Raw genomic sequence first — 18,533 nt, 5'->3', positions numbered from 1 at the left:
AGGGGAGGGAGAAGGGCGGGGGGGGGAAGCCGAGCGCTGCGAGCAGCGACGCGGGGCGGCGCGCCGGCCTCGGCCGCCCGGTGGCGCATGCGCGGGCTGCGGGCCTGCTTCTATTTATGTGGGGGGGCGCCAAGATGGCGGGGGCGGCGAGGAGAACGTAGGGGGGCAGCTCCGACCGGGCGGCGGAGCGGGGGAGGGGAGAGGGAGGGAGGGAGGAGCAGCCGAGGGGGAGGGAGCGCGGAGCGCGGTGTCACCGTAAGGCGGGAGGCGGGGGCCGGCCGGCGGGCGGGCGAGCGGGGCGGGCGGGGGGTGGGGGGAGGCGGCGGAGGATGGCGGAGCCGCGCCGGGTGCCGTTGATCAGCCTGTCACCCGTGAGGCGCCGCGAGGCCGGGAGCCCGGCGCTGGAGCGGGAGCCGGAGCCGCCGCCGCCGCCGCCGGTGGTGGCGGCGGCGGCGGCGGGCCGCGAGGCGCCGCTGGCGGAGCCGCCGCACGAAGCCTCCCGGCCGGAGCCGCCGCCGCCGATGCCGCCCCGGGAGAGCGGAGCCCGCCTGGAGCCGCCCCGAGAGCCCCCCCGGCCCGAGCCGCAGCCGCAGCGGGAGCCCCCCCGGCCCGAGCCGCCGCCGCCGCAGCAGCTGCCGCCGCCGCCGCCGCCGCGCCAGGGCAGCCGGCAGGAGCCGCCGCCGCCGCAGGAGGCGCTCCCGCTCCGCCAGACGGTCCGCCTGGAGGTGGTGCTGAAGGACCCCACCGAGGAGGGCTGCGTGGAGTTCAGCTACCCGGAGCTGCTGCTCTGCGGGGACTCGCGGGTACGGGACCCCCCCCCCGAGGCCCACGGGCCCTTCCCCGAGGCCCGGCCGGCAGCCGCCCGCCCCGTCCTGCCCGGGGATGGCCGGGGAGGGGCGGTGCCGCAGGGGGAAGTCCGGCGGCCTCGCCGTGCCTCCGGCCTCCTCCTGGCCTGAAGGGGAAGGCGAGGCGGCGCCCCGCAGCTCCTGGGATCCCGCATGGAGCTGGCGAGCACGTCCCGTGCCCCTCGTACTCAGCCCTCTGTCCCTCGCCTGTTTCCTGCCCTGTGTCCTCTGTGCCTGGGAGGGTTTATTTCTGTTTTACTTTACTGCCAACGGAATGGAACTGTTACGCTGCCGGGCCGTTTATTTCAGGTTCTCTATAGGCTCTGTGCAAGTAAATGAAGAGTTATTAGCCCGGCTCCGCAGCGAGCCTCGTGGAGCAGTAAAGTGCGCGTTAAGCAGTCCTGGAGATGAGTTTCTGCAGTCTGGGGGGGGGGGGGGGGCAGGGGCGATTCAGAGTTAACGTTGTTGGCACTGTAACCTCACCTGTAACTGTCAGAAACTTCACTCCAGAAGAAAGTACTTCCCCGTTTCCTCCCAAACAGAAAATACTTCCTACTCGAGCTGCTTTGGTTTTTAAGGAGAAAAGCTGGTACGGACAACTTAAAGAAGCAAGTGGCATCAGCCAGTCATAGAGGCTCTGCTTTCAAGTAGGAATGAGAGATGCATGTCCTTAAGCTGGTCACACTTGAGCCAGTCACTCACAGGGAGTTAAGGACATGATAAAGTTACGCTTGATTTAGGTAGTTGTGGCTTCTCTTAACTTCAGTGATCAATTTTACAGAAAGTTCCAATCTCCTTGGAAAAGGGAAGGGGCAGCTGCTACTGACAAGGTTGTGGTAGCTTTGGTTGAAAACTAAAAGCAAATATCAAGTACCAGTACTGATATTGTCAGTAGGTTTTTGAATCATCACAAACTCAAGATTGGTTAAAACTCCTGTTTTATGAAGAAAAGCGCTTCTAGATGATGCTGATTCCGTAACGGTACTTACCAGACTGTTCGCTTTTTTCACAGTAGTACGAGGGCTGTAGAATTGGATTGTTGTCAAATGTAGAAGACAGAAAAATCAATGGCTGATTTTAATAATCCCTCTGAGATCTTCTGATGCAAGTTAAAAGGTTCCTTTTGTTCATCCTGTCCTACAGCCGTTAGTGCCCGTTACGACTGCTCCAAATTGTTGTAGTAGTAGTCTGCTGCTTGGTGAAGTGCCATCTTTCTGAGCAATTCCTGTGTGAAGGTAGAAGTTGTGTTAGTGTTTAGAAGAGGTTCAGTGTATGGAGGCTGACTTCTGCCTTTGGCAGTCTCAAGCTCCATAATTGCTTTTTTCTGTAGGTTGGTAATATGTTAATTGCATAAGTGGGGACAAAATGACATTTTAACGTAGTTCTAATGCAAATTCAATGTATCCTGGAGAGAAGGAAAGGAAAAAAAAATAGTGGATTTTTAGTACAATTAGAATCAGAGAATTATGCTTTTAAGATAGAAACAGTGTTAGAATTGTTTTATAAGAAATCCCATCTTTTTTTCAGCCCTATGTAGAGTCCAGATTGAAAGTCAATAGATAGTTATGTCCCATTTCTCACTGGACTGTACGGAAAAACAACAACTGATTATGTAAAAAGTGTCAGATGTGTAGTTGTCCTGTCAGTTTAAGTTCTTGCTTGTTACAGAGTAGAAATTGAAAAAGCTTCTTTGACATGGTGTAGGAAGGACTTACAATCTTGTATCAGTCAGCATGTAAAGAGAGAGGAAGCACATTTTGCTCACCCATAAAACTAGTGTGTCAAGGTTCTTTTGTGGTTAAAGCATGTTTAAGAGGAGAATTTGCTCTGCATAATGCAGGAGGCTTAGGATGACAGAAGTGTGTCTCTTACCTGCTCATTCTCAGACCAACGAATTATGTAACCTGTTCAAAGTGCTAAAATAGAAACAATTATAGGAAAGGAAAACTGATCCTGCTTGTCGAGTACAGTAGCTATGGAAGAGAAAACTACCTTGTTAAAATGGAACTTGACCAGGAAACTTCAGCCCTCTGCCACTTTCCTACCCAATCTGTGAGATTTACTCTTGAGTAGGTAGTAACTATTTGGCAGTTAATGCTGTAGTTTTAAACTGAGTTCTGGATTTCAGAATTTAGTTCTGTAATGAATCAGCTTGATGTGAACAGTTCATGCAAACTTAGTTATGCAAACTGTTTTTGTAGCGTAAAGATTGATTGGGTTTTCCAAAGGCTATTGTTTGCTCCTTATCCCTTATAAGTTGCTCAACTTCCTTATAACTGTTCCTATTTGAGTTCAGCGTTACATAATTAGGAACACATCTTCATCTTGTAGTGTTGCTTCGAACTGCAGCAACCCGGAACAGTTCTCCAGAGGTCGGCTGTTCTGGGAAGGATGTATGGGAATAACTTCAAACATTGCTTTAATAGGTCCCTTAAACAGTTAAAAACAAAAACAACAAACAAACAGAAAAACACCCCAAACTTGCTTGACGGTATGAGCGTTGCATTTTTTAATTCTAAAGTCGGGTTTTCAGTCTGAATGAGAAGCTAGTGGAAGTGTTTACAATAAACTTGTGATGTCCTTGTCCTACTTTTTTATCTTAAGAAAAACAGCATCCTTTGATAGAGTTGTTGGTATAGTTCATGTTTTGGTAGGAATTATTTATGTAAAACTTTTGGCACATGAGTAACAGAGTAGTGTGGTCGAAGAGTTTATTTGCCTCTTCAACTGGCAGAAAGAAAAGTACGCCTCCTATGCTGCTGGTGCGATTTGAATCTTGCTGTGTAAAACTGAACTTGAAGTGGATGAGCCAGAAGCCCAAGTTGGCTTCTGTCAGGCAGGCTGTGAAGGTACTGAAGTAGTAATGTCTTGAAGTTTCTTGACTGGCAGAGCCCTTAGATATACTGTCAGGACTAAAATTTGCCAATAATGCGTAAGTATTCAAAGCAATAGTCAGCTATGGCTTTGAATGTTTGGTAGAGAGAGGAAAGTTAAAGACTTCAGTACTAAATTTTACTTGACCTCTGGCCTCAACTTGTCTTTATATCACAATTCAAAAAAAAAAGCCATTTCCCTAGCAGGTGTGGAGTAGGTTTTTCCCACTGAAGGAGGAAAAAGGGTGTTGTATGAGCTGAGCAGGTTTTTTTTAATTTTATATTAAGTTACACCTGCAGGAAATGTGTATGTAACCTATTAGTTGTTTCACGTTTAACTATAACCCTCTTTTATGTTTTTTCCCTCTAAGTACTCAGATTCCACACTGGGGAAGATCTTGCTCTTCAGAGTGTAGGAAACTGCTTTTTGTTCCTGTTAGTCTACCATGGATCTTCATTCATTGAGCAGTCCATGCGTGCAGTAAAGTTAGTTGGCATCCAAAAAGGCTTAACTTAATTCTGCCACGTTTTAGCATCTTATTACACCCTCCCCTGTACAAGAATTACTGTATTTTATATATAGGCTCTGATTTGGAGGTTGTGGCTCCATTCTTCTGTTGTACTTTTTCTGAGAGGAGGAAAAAAAAAGGCAAAACTTGTCATACTCGTGATTATTGTTCACTGACTTCTTGTCAGTGAAAACTCAGTGTGTGCTTCCTGCTTATTTGTACAGCTGGAGTATTAAATCATTCTTCTGGCTGCTGTAGTGGCAGTCTTGTAATATTTGTGCTATGATTACAGTTTTCTGAAGAAAAAAATAACAGTAAGACTTCAAGGAGTTATGTTACTAGTTATGACTATGATTTTGTGTTGTAGTCTTCTAGTTGCTTTCTTGCTGCTTAGCCTACCAGGTACACCTTGCATGTGGTGTCTGAGAGGATTGTGGCACCAGTAGGATAGGCACCAGTGTACGTTGAAGTGAAAAGAAGTTAAGTTTAGAGAGAGTTCTTTCTCTGTGAGCTCAAATAGTGCTAGCTCTCTCATGCTTTCACTTTTGGCTGAGGTTGTAGTGGAATACTTGAATATATATACTTGAATATATATATATATATATATATATATATATATCTTTGAGTCTTTTCTGTTTGTGTTCTCATTAGAAGAAGAGTAACTGAATGATAATTGAACGGGTTAAACTCATTTTTAGAGAATAAGCATTTGGACGCAGTCTTCAGGGTATAGAATTAATGCTAAATAGTTTATTGACATTTCATGGGCTTTTATTAGATGCACTCTGCGCTTCTCTTGAAATTAAATGTATACTTCTGCCTTTTTCAGAAGAAGTCAGTTCACTCAGAAGATCCTTTTAATGATGAACAACGTGAACGGCATGAAGTGGAAATGCTAGCCAAGAAGTTTGAGGCAAAATATGTGAGTTACTGTACCTTTGTTAAAACATGCAGATAATTAATCGTGGTAACTTAGTGTGGCATGGATGTTAACGTCAGGGTTTTTTTTCCTGATAGAGCTGCTGAAGTAATGTCAAATGACTTCTGTGTATATCTGAGCTGATCATCTCATTTATATTTCATCTAAGTAGCTTGAAGCTTCTACAAGCTTATTAGGCAAGTCTGCAAAATAGATCTGTCTATAGGATGTTATAGCTTGTGAAGCTATTCTTGGAAAAGCTTCATATATAAATACAACTGACTAATAGATGCAGATCGATACTAATGATAAATAACTGTGCTGGAGGAAAGAATTTGTACGTAATGCTGTTGTGCACTATTGAACAGTTCTTCTGTTTGTGCTAAATACTGATGAATCGTGATGAATTTGACTAGTTTAGAATGCTTCCATAGGAAGCTGTTGTTAAGTCATCACTTGAGTTTATTTTGTAGCTGCCAGCTGCCTAAAGATACTCTGCTGACTCCTGAAAGTGTAACATGAATGACTTGAACAACACTAGGTATTAATATAGAGGCTTTCAATAATAAATGAAGGTAGAAATCAAAAAATGTTGTCTTAAAACCACACCCAGACAGGTCTTTAAGAATTCATATGGGTAGGGTTGGGTGATTAATTCTGAGCTGGCAATCAAAACTCATCATGCCTAGACACGTTGATATTCTGGATTACTAATAGAGCACCTCAATAATAAAGAAGGGAAACAACAGTCGTTTGTATCTTTTACTATTAATACACATATTAAAATTTTACTTTTTTTCCCTGTCAAAGGCAAATTTCTCAGCATGTCAGGCCTAAATATTCTGTAGAAGTAATTACTATTTCAGAACATGTTTGCTGTGATACGTAACAAAAGAAATCCTTAAAGTGAAAAGAATCAGTTTTGGAGGAATTGATGGAAACTCAATATACCCAGTATACTCTGAAGGCAGTTCCGTAATACTGTTTGGTTTTCATTTAAATGATAAATTATTTTCATGAACTTCAGAGAGAAATGTTTCAATTGTACTTTTCTAGAAAAATAATTTCCATAATATAAGTTAAAGATTTTATAATGTTCTGAGACACGCTGCTTAACTATAGCAGATGAAAGCCAGTGTAGAGCATGTAAAGCAATATATGTAGGACGGTGTGGGAGTGGTGGAAGCAATATAGCTTTGATGCATGAATGTATATGTAAAACTAAACATGTACAGTTATGGACAAAACATGGTGTTATTAAACTTATGAAGATTTGTGTTCAGTGCTCAGTTGAAAAAAAAAAAAAAAAGGCAAATATAGCCATTAGAAAAGCAGTAAATAATAATACCTTATGCCCCCTACTACCACAAAATTCTCAGAAGGGGAATATCTTCTATATAAAGAAGAACCTGTTAGATTAGGACCACTAAGCATGGAAGGTGGTAAGGGATTAGTAGTTCTTCTGTTAGGTATATTCCCCGTCTTTTCTCTCTTCCAATACAAGAACCATCAGTTTCTACTTACACTTCAGGGTAGGAGGAATTGCATGTCTGTACACTGATCCAGTGTAATTGCTCATGCTCTGACAACATCCAGCCATCTTCTTTCTCCTGCAGTGAGACATTTGCTCCTTAGCTTAAACTAGGATAGAGATCCCATGATGTAGACACCCATTCTCTTCATCTCTCTAATGCTCTAAGGATGCTTTAATGTAAAAGTAACCACTTAGTTGTACGAGAATGAAGAAGAGTTTTTTTCAAATTTACATAAAGGGCTATTTCTTCTTTAAACTAATTAGGTATTACTAACCTATATCCATTTGAAATGGAGTCAAATGATCTTTTAAATCATAGCACGTGTGGCAGTTTAATGTTGATGCTGTAGTACTTTTGGAAAAAATGCAATACGTGAAAAAGTCGTCTTTAAAGACTTCTTTTCAAGTAAATTCACGTACTTCCAATACTGTACTGATTGTATATATCTTGCTGATACTAAAGAAAAGCCTATAAATAAGTAGTTTTATAAGCCAGGTGCATAAAGTTAGTATACCATTTATTTACTTGATTATTTAGACCTTTTTTGTGGTTGCTGCCAACTTTAAAATGTCAGCATAAAAATCTAATCTGAACCTGTTCCCATTTTTACTCTTGATTTCTTGTTCTCTAGACAAAATCAAACATTCTGTGTTGTAAAAACATGATGTTGAATCTCAGATGATATTTTATGTTAAAGAAAAGTATTTGGATCAAAACAAAAGTCCATTAATGGCAATATGTTCATGTCACACTACTGTAACCTTATACTTGAAAGCTTATCAAAGTGTGTGTTGATACTACTTCAGTGTGCTGTTCTATTAAATTGTAATTTAATTTCTTTCCGAGCCAAAGGCTGTGTGTTTAACTACCATTTGTGTAGTTTTCTGCCATAAATCTGCCAGGCCATCTTGTGAGTTTACTGATGTTTAATGTTTTGTTCTGTGGCCCTGAGTACCATGATGATTGTTGTATACAAACATGGTTTGTGTTTAAACCTGTTGGCTGATGAGTCACTTGGTACTCCACGGTTCCTGTATTGTGAGAAATAGTGAATTTTTCCTGTTCTTCTGCATGCTGCTTGTGATTCTGAAGCTATCAGAACTCAGCCTTTTCATTCCACAGCTGAAGTGTCTTAACATTCTGTTACTGTACAGTAGCTGTTTTTTTTACCTTCAGACATCCTTGTTGGTTTACTCCGTTCCCTTTTTTGTTCTATTTTTTTTAAATGAAAGGACATTAACAGTAGGATGCCGATTTATCAGCGATACAATGATGACTTCTGGTTTTATTCTCTTCCTTTTTTCATAAATCCTAATTCTTTCCTTTTTTGACCACTCTTGATTGTTGAGCGAATGTGTGACATGTGAATGACTCTAGTGCTTCCTGAGCAGCATAACAAATTGGAAGCACACTGTATTTTTGTTGTGGGAGTTATACTTCCTTTGTGTGGATTACCTTGCTTTTATTAACATGGGATTAAATTTACCATTCAGAGTACTGAGCAACCAAGGTGTCTCGGTGATTCTTCAGCTGCCTCTTGTATTCACTGTCCTGAGTAATTTATCTCTCTCTCCTTCCTTCCCCCCTCTCTGTGGCTTCTGTAGCTGAATATAGTTCCTTGGTGAACTATTCATTCCTACCCTTTGTTTACCAGCCTTACACCAGTCATTAATTTGAGTGGACCTTACCTCTTATCCCATGATAGCTTGTTGTCTTTGAACACCTTGGGACCTTTAAAATATTTGAAGTACAGTTTCCTTCTACTAAGATTGTTTTCTGGCCTGGAATGTGCATTCTTGTGCTTGCTGGTTCTGTTTTTTTAACTTCTATTAATGTGCCCAATACAGAAATAAGGTTTAACAACTCCCCTGGGGCCTTTAGAAGATTCTTCATAAATTATTTGCCACCTTCTGGTCCAGTTGTGCTGCAAAGGTTGTTTAAACTTCATGTTATGTGCCATTGTTGAATTTGTGTTTGAGTTCCTGAACAGTTGCACAAGCACAATTTGCAGCCTCAGGAATTAAATATCTCAATTTGCTCTAGTATCATGGCTGCTTATGATTTGGGACAGAAAGGTTGGAGGATTTCTTTTTGGGAGAGGTGAAAGGCGCCAATGGTAAAACGTCCCTAAGTAGCAAAGTAAACATGGATGCAGAAAATCCCTTCAATTTTGCTGTTGTGATCTTAACGTCCTGATCCTACAATTTTTCAACATGCATCCTTAAACATAACTTCGTAGGGTCAGGCATTAAGGAAATTCTCAAACTACACGTATAGGAGTTCAGATATTCTCATCTGTTCTGTCTGCACAAAGCTTTCTATTTTAATCCTACTTTTATTCATTCTGCTCTTGTGAGACTTTTTCATTTATTGATTTTGTCCAATATCTGCACTGTATATTTATGAATAACAGGCAATAAGAATGTATTGAGAATCACAGAATCATAGAATATCCCGAGTTGGAAGGGACCCACAAGGATCATCAAGTCCAGCTCAAGGCACCACACAGGTCTATCAAAAAACTCAGACCATATGACTAAGAGCACAGTCCAAATGCTGCTTAAACGCTGACAGGCTTGGGGCAGTGACTACTTCCCTGGGGAGCCTGTTCCAGTGTGTGACAACCCTCTCGGTGAAGAACCTCTTCCTGATGTCTGGCCTAAACCTCCTCTGCCTCAGCTTGACACCATTCCCACGGGTCCTATCACTGGTCACTGAAGAGAATAGATCAGCGCCTGCCCCTCCACTCCCCCTTGTGAGGAAGCTGTAGACTGCCATGAGGTCCCCCCCTCAGCCTCCTCTTTTGCAGGCTGAACAGGCCAAGTGACCTCAGCCGCTCCTCATACGTCTTCCCCTCTAGGCCCTTCACCATCCTAGTAGCCCTCCTCTGGACACTCTCCAACAGTTTCCGTCCTTTTGGTACTGTGGTGCCCAGAACTGCACACAGTGCTCGAGGTGAGGCCGCACAGAGGCGCAGAGTAGAGTGGGACAATCACTTCCCTCGACCAACTAGCAATGCCATGCTTGATGCACCCCAGGATACGGTTGGCCCTCCTGGCTGCCAGGGCACGCTGTTGGTTCATATTCAACTTGCTACCAACCAGAACCCCTAGACCCCTCTCTGTAGGTCTGCTCTCCAGCATCTCGTCGCCCAGTCTGTACGTATAGCCAGGGTTGCCCTGTCCCAGGTGCAGGACCTGGCACTTGCTCTTGTTAAACTTCATGCTGTTGGTGATTGCCCAGCTCTCCGATCTGTCCAGATCTCTCTGCAAGGCCTTTCGGCCCTCAACAGTCAACTCCTCCTCCAAGTTTAGTGTTATTGGCAAATTTGCTCAAAACACCTTCTAGTCCTACATCCAAATCGTTCATAAAAACATTGAAGAGGACTGGCCCTAAAATAGGTCCTTGGGGGACCCCACTAGTGACTGTTGGCCATCCTGATGCGGCCCCATTTACCACAACCCTTTGAGCCCTGCCCGTCAGCCAATTGCTCACCCATCGTGTGATGTTTCTGTTCAGCTGTACGCTGGACATTTTGTCCAGTGGGTTCCTATGGGAAATTGTGTCAAAAGCTTTACTGAAATCCAAAAAGATACATCAGCTGGTTTCCCTTGATCGACTAGATGGGAGAAGTCTTTTTAAATGGCCGTACACACTGAAATAGCCGTTGGCGCAGAAAGATTTGAACTCATGAACAATGAGCACTCATCTGTTTTTAGTAATTGTTACTTGGACTTAAAAAGAGATGGTACAGAGGTGGGTTGCACTTTGCCTCTGCTATCTCATTACTGTAGTAAAGTAAAGTGTAGTTTATATAGTGCTCTTTAGACAGCCTTCAGGTGCCTCAGAGTAGTGAGAATTACAAACTTTTGCATGACATGCACTGGAGTTTAAGAAGAGTTAAGTTCTACCTCTTTTTCTAAGATTTCTTTCTTTAGTACAAACTTAACAAATAACAACAAAGCAAAAACAACAAAACAAAAAAAACCTGCATGTTTTGGGAACATATAGTCACTAATTATATAGCCATATAGCTAATCATATTCAGGTGAATAAGGGATAACAGGAATGATAAGAAGGGTTAGAAATACTATTATATAGTTTGGAAACACAAATTAGAAATGGAACTCACTTTTGATTTTTTTTTTGCAGGACTATTGTGTTTATTTGTTTAATTATACCTGAGAGATTCTTATTTGCTTGCAAGAGCACATGCTTTACTTATAGGTATAAACTTAAACTCTGCAATATACTGTTAACATGGTGGTGTTTGGATGCTTATGATTATAAAAGCAAAGATGATAGCTCTTTTGAACAATATCTGCATAGTCGTTGGATTGTAATAGGATGGATCTTACAAATGAAGAGAGATTCATTCTAAACATGCCTGGAACTGCTGAGAAGCTTTGGGGAGCAAGTCCTGAATTCACGGAAGAACCTGATACTATTTTAGTAAAGGTGGTGCCTTTAGGAGAATTTTATCTTTGAGAATTATATATAGACAATTTCCACAATATGCAGGCGTCAGAGGACTAGGCCTTATATCATAAGCAGATTGCTGTTTTTGTAGCTGTAAATTATAGATACGTCTAGGAGAAAGTAAACTTCAGTTTAACCTGAGTACTTTTCTAATATGGAAGTGTTATTTTTAAGTCAAGTAGAAAGTCACACCAAGCTCAAACAGAAATTTTAGGGTAAGGGAATCCCACAGTCTGCACTGCAGTTTCTGGCTTTAACTTACTCAAATAACGCTATCATGTCTGGGCTTATCAACCAAGATGATTCTTGCATTTCAAAGGATTTCAGCATAGTATCTTTTTCTTCAGTTGTGTTACGTGAATGCTATAACTTCTTGAAAACTCATACACACCATATCTGCAAGTACCAGATCAATATCTTTCTGTTTTGGCTTAGGCTTCACTTTGTTGTAGAGAAGCAATCCATCTTGTGTGGGAGAGCGTGTTAGCAAATGCTAGGCTATTTTTCTTCCTTTGTAATGACCCTGTAGCATACTGAAAAACTTAACACTTCTTAAATTATCTCAGTCCTTTTATCACTAACAGAAGTTTTAAAAGCATGAGAAACATCTCTAAACAGAAAATGTTAGGAGTATTGCAATCACCCAGAAACCAGGTGGCTAGTGAATACCTTTCAGAAATGATTCTGGTAAGGCTATTGTACAGCATTTTTTTTAGCATATTTGTAGGAATTCCTTCCTATATGAAAGTTAAGCCTTCTGGTTTTTAATTCATATAGACTATTTTCAAGGAACCGTGAAAGCAAGCGGAACTCTGCTAATTCCCTGAACGACTATCCCTCCAATGTCTTACGTTATGTGGACTTCAGTGCTTCGCTTAGTCTTACTCTCTTCTCAACTGATATAACACTTTTTTTTTTCCCCCCAGAGTGGAAAGCCCCACAAACATCGGAAGGATCGCCTGCAGGATCTAATTGATATAGGTTATGGTTATGATGAAACAGACCCTTTCATTGATAATTCTGAAGCAGTAAGTAAACCTCATTAAAGTAGCAATGAGAAATAAGATAATTCTTTATTTTTTGATAAAGAGGAAAAAAAGGTGAGGGCAAATACTTTGTGCCCGTGTATAACCAGTGTGAATCCGAAGGGCCTGTTACTTTGGACATCCAAGGAACAGTTGCATTTGTAGTCTTGTTCAGAGAGACTCTCAGCAGTGAGATTCAGATGTCATTATGCGCTCCAAGAATTAAGACAGCCATTACTATACTGCGTATTTAATTTTACAGTTCTAGAAATGAAGTTATTTGTATTCGTGCACTTTATTTACTGTGATCTGAAATTATACTGTCTGTTATTTTCTTGTACTAGCTGTCTGGATTATTAGTCTAATACTGGTGTTAGATTTCCAGTATTAGATCAGGAGACTATTCTGCTCTCCAAAACCCATAAGGATAAGTTGGTAATTCTAAACATTCACTGAATGTGTCTGACAAAATTGAGATAAAATAGCTTGCTTGAAATGCAGGGTTTTACAGCTTATTTCATCTGAATGTTTTTCAGAAATGAGAACACACCTCAAATGACGTAAGAGGAAAAATGAATTAGGTGCAGGCAATATCAGGCTATTTGGAAGCTTATATGAAGGCACTTGAAGGTATCTTACAGGTGATATAGGAAATAATGAAAATGAGGAAGAAACTTGGAAGAACAAGTGGATGATAAAAAGCTTTGGGAATCTCCTGTAGTTCTTTGTTAGGTGCCAGGAAGGAGTAGATGTACTGTTCATTCAAGTAAACATGAACAAAAACAACTGAAAAACACTACCTGACATATTAGCCAGCATTCGGTTTCCTCTGCTGAGTGACACTGGAGAAAGCAGCTGTGATTGCTGCTCTGAAAATAAGAGTGCTAGAAGTTTGAGTGGGAGAGATGATGATGAAAAGGAATTCTGAGAAAAGAGTAAGAGAAGCATAGAAGTGAAGTGCATTGGTTAACATTATGCTGAGCCTCAGTTTAAATGGGGTATTAGATCTGGGAAGGTTATAAAACTTTAAAGAAATCCTGTGAACACTGAGCTTTGAGGCTTCTAGCATATACCTGTTGCACTGAATACTGCTGAGAACAGTATGGACTACACAGAAGGCATGCTGCAGAACTCGTACCTTCTTGAGCAAGAGAAGTTCAGCGATTTACCACAGTGGGTAGTAGGCTGAGCTCATCTTTCCATACTGTTTTGGTGAAGTCAGTCTGAAGGCACATGGGCAAGTTGTGTGGAAAGTGAGTTTACTGTAGATGCTTATCATAGCTTGTATTTATTTGTTGTCCTTTTTCCTAGTCTAGATTGACGTTGGCAATGTCAACTAAAATTTAAACTCTTAAAATTTTAAACTCTTATCATATCCCTCAGCTTTTGGTTGTGCTACTGGGACAATTTGGAGGCCTAAGACTGTTTGCTTTCCAATGGTCAGGTTCTGATATTCAGATCAGTAAAAACAGATGTTTTGCTCTGGCTGAGAAACCAGTTGAGCCTATAGGCTTACCTGGGTTCTCGCTCTTGCTGAAGACAACCATCATCACTTCTGATGTCTTATGATATAGGACCTAAGTTGTACCTTGATTTTTTTCTAAAATTATTGTGACCTATCACAGATCTGATACGTGGTTTGGATTAACATTCAGTACGTGTACAGGTCTCTGTCAGAGCTGTATGTGAGTCTATCAGGTTTGACCACTTAGTTTTCTTATACTGTGCCGGCTTCTGATGCTGTTCTTTTTACTAGCAGCAGATCCATTAGATTTGCAGAAGCATTTACTTCTGATATCTCTTGTGAGACTCCTGTAAGAACATACAAAAGGCAGTTGTCAGAGGACCAGATGGTTGTGTCATGTGGTAGCTGTGGAAGCTACTGGGGAGAATGGTGTATTCTCTTAAGCTTGCTCTCCTGAACAAATCATTATGCTTAGAGTCGGCATTATAAATTCAGATTAGTGAGAGGCCATCTCTGTTTTCTGTCTTTCATTCACATCTCTATCCACAGAAGAAAAAATATACCGTATACCAGCTGCAGTCTTAAGTCGCTGTTGCAGAGCTTAAGGGTTCTGTAATGTAGGAGTTAAGTTCAACAAAATCTCTCATTCTATCAGATGCAAATGGGAAATATCCAGAAGGAAAGCCTGCGTGTCTGTTTTGCTCATCTTCTGTGTGTCCAGCTATTAAATCACTGTTTACCCTGAGAAATGCAGAGCCAGGCCCAGCCTAGATTTATTTCCTTTTGGAAGACATGCTTTCCTAAACATACAAAACCCTCTAATGTCCAGGACGCAAACACTTGAGAAGGCATATGAGTACCTCTTGAAATGCTCCAGGATTGGAGTCCTGTTGTCTCCCTCTGTATCCTAGGAAAAAATAATTGAAAGCTTCCTTAGAGTTGTAGGCCTTTTACTTGTCACAGGTGTGAAAGAAAGTCTGAAGTCTTTGGGACTGATATAGATTCTCTCTGTACCTTTAGAGAGAGCTTCTTTCTAAAACCAACTGTTGAAGTAACGTTATAAAATGCTATTGAAGAAATGAAACCAGTAAAACTAGACCCGTTTTTAAAAGCAGGCACTCTTAAGTGATTTAATGAATTCTGCTTCCTTTGGATCCATTTGCAATTAAGCAATTTTGTACACGTAACATAGATGCATATAACAAATGGCATATGTAACAGTATTTGGCTTCTCTAAGGATCCAGGAATGCAATCATTCCTCTCTGTCTTTTTTGATGGGGAGGGACCAGGATCAAGTGCAGGGAATCTTATAATGACATGATTCTCAGGTAATGGACTTCAATATGACTGGAGTACAGGCAGCTACAGGGTATGTATTTCTGGAGGAAGGTTCTTGGAAAGCTCTGATAATAGCGGGCTGCTTAAGGGATTTTTCTGGTCAGTGTCCTTAAAGCACACTGGTACCTGTCCTTACAGAGTAGGATGGGCTTGGGACTAGGTTGCCGGTGCCCCACCTTCTGTGAAAAAGACTGTGCATGAGATTCTTACTGCTCTTACAGATTTACTTTCATTGTTTACTCTGGAAAGAATCAGTACTTGTCTACTGCATATTTAAGACTTCAGCAGTATGGCGTCATTAAGACCGTCAAAGTCTTTGTGGCTACAGAACACAGAGAGGTAAGGGCTCTTGAAGAGCAGTTCAATGGACTGAAACATTAAGCCAGCCAAAGGAAAATATTGGAGGGAAAGTACCTGGGTACATATTACCCTAAGTGACACAGATGATTCTTGCGTCACTTATTCTTCAGACTTGTCTCCTCTTATGGGAATAAGTGCATGGTTACAGGTTGCTATTTGCTTTGGATGTATGTAGTATATATGCTGGTTTTTAACCTTGCCATCCTCGCTGGATAATTTTGTTAACTTTTAAAGTCTGTTCAGAAGTGGCTTTTCCCCTCTGAATGCAGTTGCAGACAAGTGGGAAATCTGTGCTTCAGTAGATATTGTAGGGTTGAACATTTTGACTGTATGAAGTCAGTACTGAACTCTTCATTCCGGATAAAATTTACATTAAAACAATCTTGCAGGTGTTTCTAGCTGTTCTGTAGCAGCTAGTTTGACGTTAAGTCCTAATCTTTGCATTGCAGTTGAATTCTGCAGTAGTAACAGTATTTATAAACTGCAAACAAAGCTGTCCCTCCTCACTGTTTCCACTGCTTCAATGTTAAAAATAGGTTTTGCTATATTGTAAATTGCCCACAACAACATTCATTGCAGAATGGTGTTCTGTAGGTTTCTGCTTCCCCTATATTCTTCTTGCATGGACATGTGTACACTTGCCTGTGCGCCTGGTTTGGCTGGGCTGCTTGCTTTCTTGATGAGCTCTGAATATTTGATTGGTTGCATGCCTTCATGACTATGTAAGCTTTATATTGATAGAGGTTCCAAGGGGTGCTCTCTGAATTTTCTGCTGTCATATAGAACAGGCATCTGAAGTAATACATGGCGTTTAGTGAACAAGTATGCTGTTACCTCTTACTTGTAGGTAAGAACACCTGCACATCCAAAGCCAAGACCACCTAGCACCTTCCCCGTTGTTGGGTAGATGAGCACAGAGGGAGAACAGTCCACCTAGAAATCTGTAAGCAGTATAAGTTGTCTTGAAGCAGCCATACTGACAGGAACTGAGGCAAAACACGAATGCCAAGAGCAGTGGAGGTGTTGACTGGGTAGCATGCAGTTCAGTAGTTTGGACACCCAAGGCCATGTATTTAAACCAGTCTTCTATATTCACGACTTCACAGCAGCCTTCTAAGCACTGCTGTATGAGTCCTCTGCTGCTGCGCAGAGGAAACTAATCTACTAGTGTTTTCTCATTCAAGGGAAGTTTTTCCAAAACAGGTACTTCAAATTAGGAAGAACTCATTTTTGTTTAGCTACATCTTGCCTCAAGAGCTCAGACCCTCTTTAAAGGACAGCCTTTTGAGGCTTATGTTGATTTGTAGTGATTCTGAACACACTGGTAAAGTAGCTGTTACCTGTTTGGTTTCCCTGGAAGACTCTGTAATTTAAGGGCTTAGTCTTTGCAAAAATTCTGTATTGTGGTATACAGTTTCCCCTGTTCGCAGGATAAATTTGATTTGCTTCATCTTGTAGTCTCTAGGGTTATTAAAGATGTGATAGATTTAATATCCTCTTCTCTCCCACCATAGCATCCTCTCAAGAGTTCCGGTGTTGTGATCTAAAACTTCAACCTGATTGTCAGTAACAGCATCTTGCTCAAGAATCTCGATTAGCTCAGATGCTCTTTCCCAGTGAGAGTGGTACCTACTGGGGGAATGGCAGAGCTCAGTGTGGTGGTTGTCATTTTTACCTTTTTTTTTTTTTTGTGGAGTCTTGGGCCGGATGATGTTCTAGGCCCACTTGATGTTGCTCTCCCATCCTTCCTACTTTAAGAAGCCTTTTTATACCTAGCTATGGAAAACATTTTTCTCAAGCAAAAATACTGATTCTTAAACAAAATGACCCAAACTATTGATGTGCTAATGCTATAGAGGCTTATACAGGAGAAATGCTACATAGGTTTTATCATTAAACATCCTCCATGTTGGATCGAGAGATAAATTTAGCTTTGCTGTATTTTTCACAGGGGAAAAGCTGCTTTTGTAGGCCTCTGTAACAAACCTCATCCTCACTAAACATATGAGGGTGCATTAAAGTTTTGTTGTGTTTTTTTTTTAAGAGATTCACTTATTAGCTGTTTCCTTGGCTATGGACTTGTGTTATTACTGTCCTGTCTTCCTTGTTTACTGTCACTTTGCCCAGTGGCTGGGGAGTAGTGCACAGTGTCACCTTTAATAAAAGATATCTTGCATGCTTCCCAGGTGTCTTCAAGGTAGATGGCAGCTGACATGTCATATGCATTCTTATGAATACAGGGATAAACTTCAATTAGGAGATTTTCTTTACTTTGTACCCCTCCTCCCTACAAGATAAATAAGGATGTAAAGCGAAGTACCAAACAAAGCAGATACTGTTCTGCTTAATGCAGAACTATATACAGCTATATACTGTTGTGGTTTAACACTGTGAGGGAGCCAAGCATCACACAGCTGCTCTCACTCCACCTTCTCAGCAGAACAGGAAGAGAAAATACAATGAAAAAAACCTTGTGCCTTTTGATAAGGACAGGGAGATTGCTCACCAGTTGCTGCTGCAAGCCATGCAGACTTGACTTGGGGAAGATTAATTTATCGCCAATTAATAGCGGCCTAGAGTAGTGAAAACTAAAAGCAAACTAAACCCACTTCCCCTCCATCTACCTTCTGCCTCCTTACTGCCACTGTACTACCCCAAGTGGTGCAGGGGAATGGAAATCACAGCCTGTCCATAACATTTTTTCTTCTCCTTCATGGTCACTTTCTTCACTCTCCAGCATGGGGTCCCTCTCACAGGATGCAGTCCTTCCCAAACTGATCCTACTTGGGTTTTCCACAGGCTGCTCCAATATAGGTCTGTACCATTGGACCTACCGTAGGTCCCCCAGGGGTGGCAGCTCTCCCCAGACCCCCTGCTCCTGCGTGGGCTGCAGCTCCGGCCCAGGGCCTGCTCCTGTGGGGGCTCTCCATGGGCCACAGCCTACTCCAGGCCACATCCACCTGCTCCACCGGGGGCTCCTCCACGGGCTGCAGCGTGGAGATCTGCTCCATGTGGGACCCGTGGGCTGCAGGGGGACAGCCTGCTCCACCAGGGGTCTTTCCACAGGCTGCGGGGGAACTTGTGCTGCGTGCCTGGAGCACCTCCTGCCCTCCTGCTGCACTCACCTTGGGGTCTGCAGGACTGGTTCTCTCTACATTTTCTCTCCTTTCTCCAACTGCTTCTC

General features: G+C 42.1%; 1 protein-coding gene across 1 annotated transcript in view; it reads left to right on the top strand.

Annotated features, from left to right (window-relative positions):
- The first annotated feature begins 329 nt into the window (after positions 1 to 329).
- The window catches only part of UBN2 (ubinuclein 2), a 55,614-nt gene continuing 37,410 nt past the window's right edge, over positions 330 to 18,533 (top strand). The window contains exons 1-3 of the mRNA XM_035544309.2: positions 330 to 803; positions 5,057 to 5,149; positions 12,087 to 12,188. Coding sequence (XP_035400202.1) covers positions 330 to 803; positions 5,057 to 5,149; positions 12,087 to 12,188 — 669 coding nt within the window. The remainder of the gene's footprint in view (positions 804 to 5,056; positions 5,150 to 12,086; positions 12,189 to 18,533) is intronic.

Source organism: Cygnus atratus, chromosome 1 (assembly GCF_013377495.2).
Source record: "Cygnus atratus isolate AKBS03 ecotype Queensland, Australia chromosome 1, CAtr_DNAZoo_HiC_assembly, whole genome shotgun sequence".
In the NCBI taxonomy this organism is placed as follows: Eukaryota; Metazoa; Chordata; class Aves; order Anseriformes; family Anatidae; genus Cygnus; species Cygnus atratus.
The sequence above is the reverse complement of the archived record's forward strand: the minus strand, read 5'-3'. Positions and strand labels throughout refer to the sequence as shown.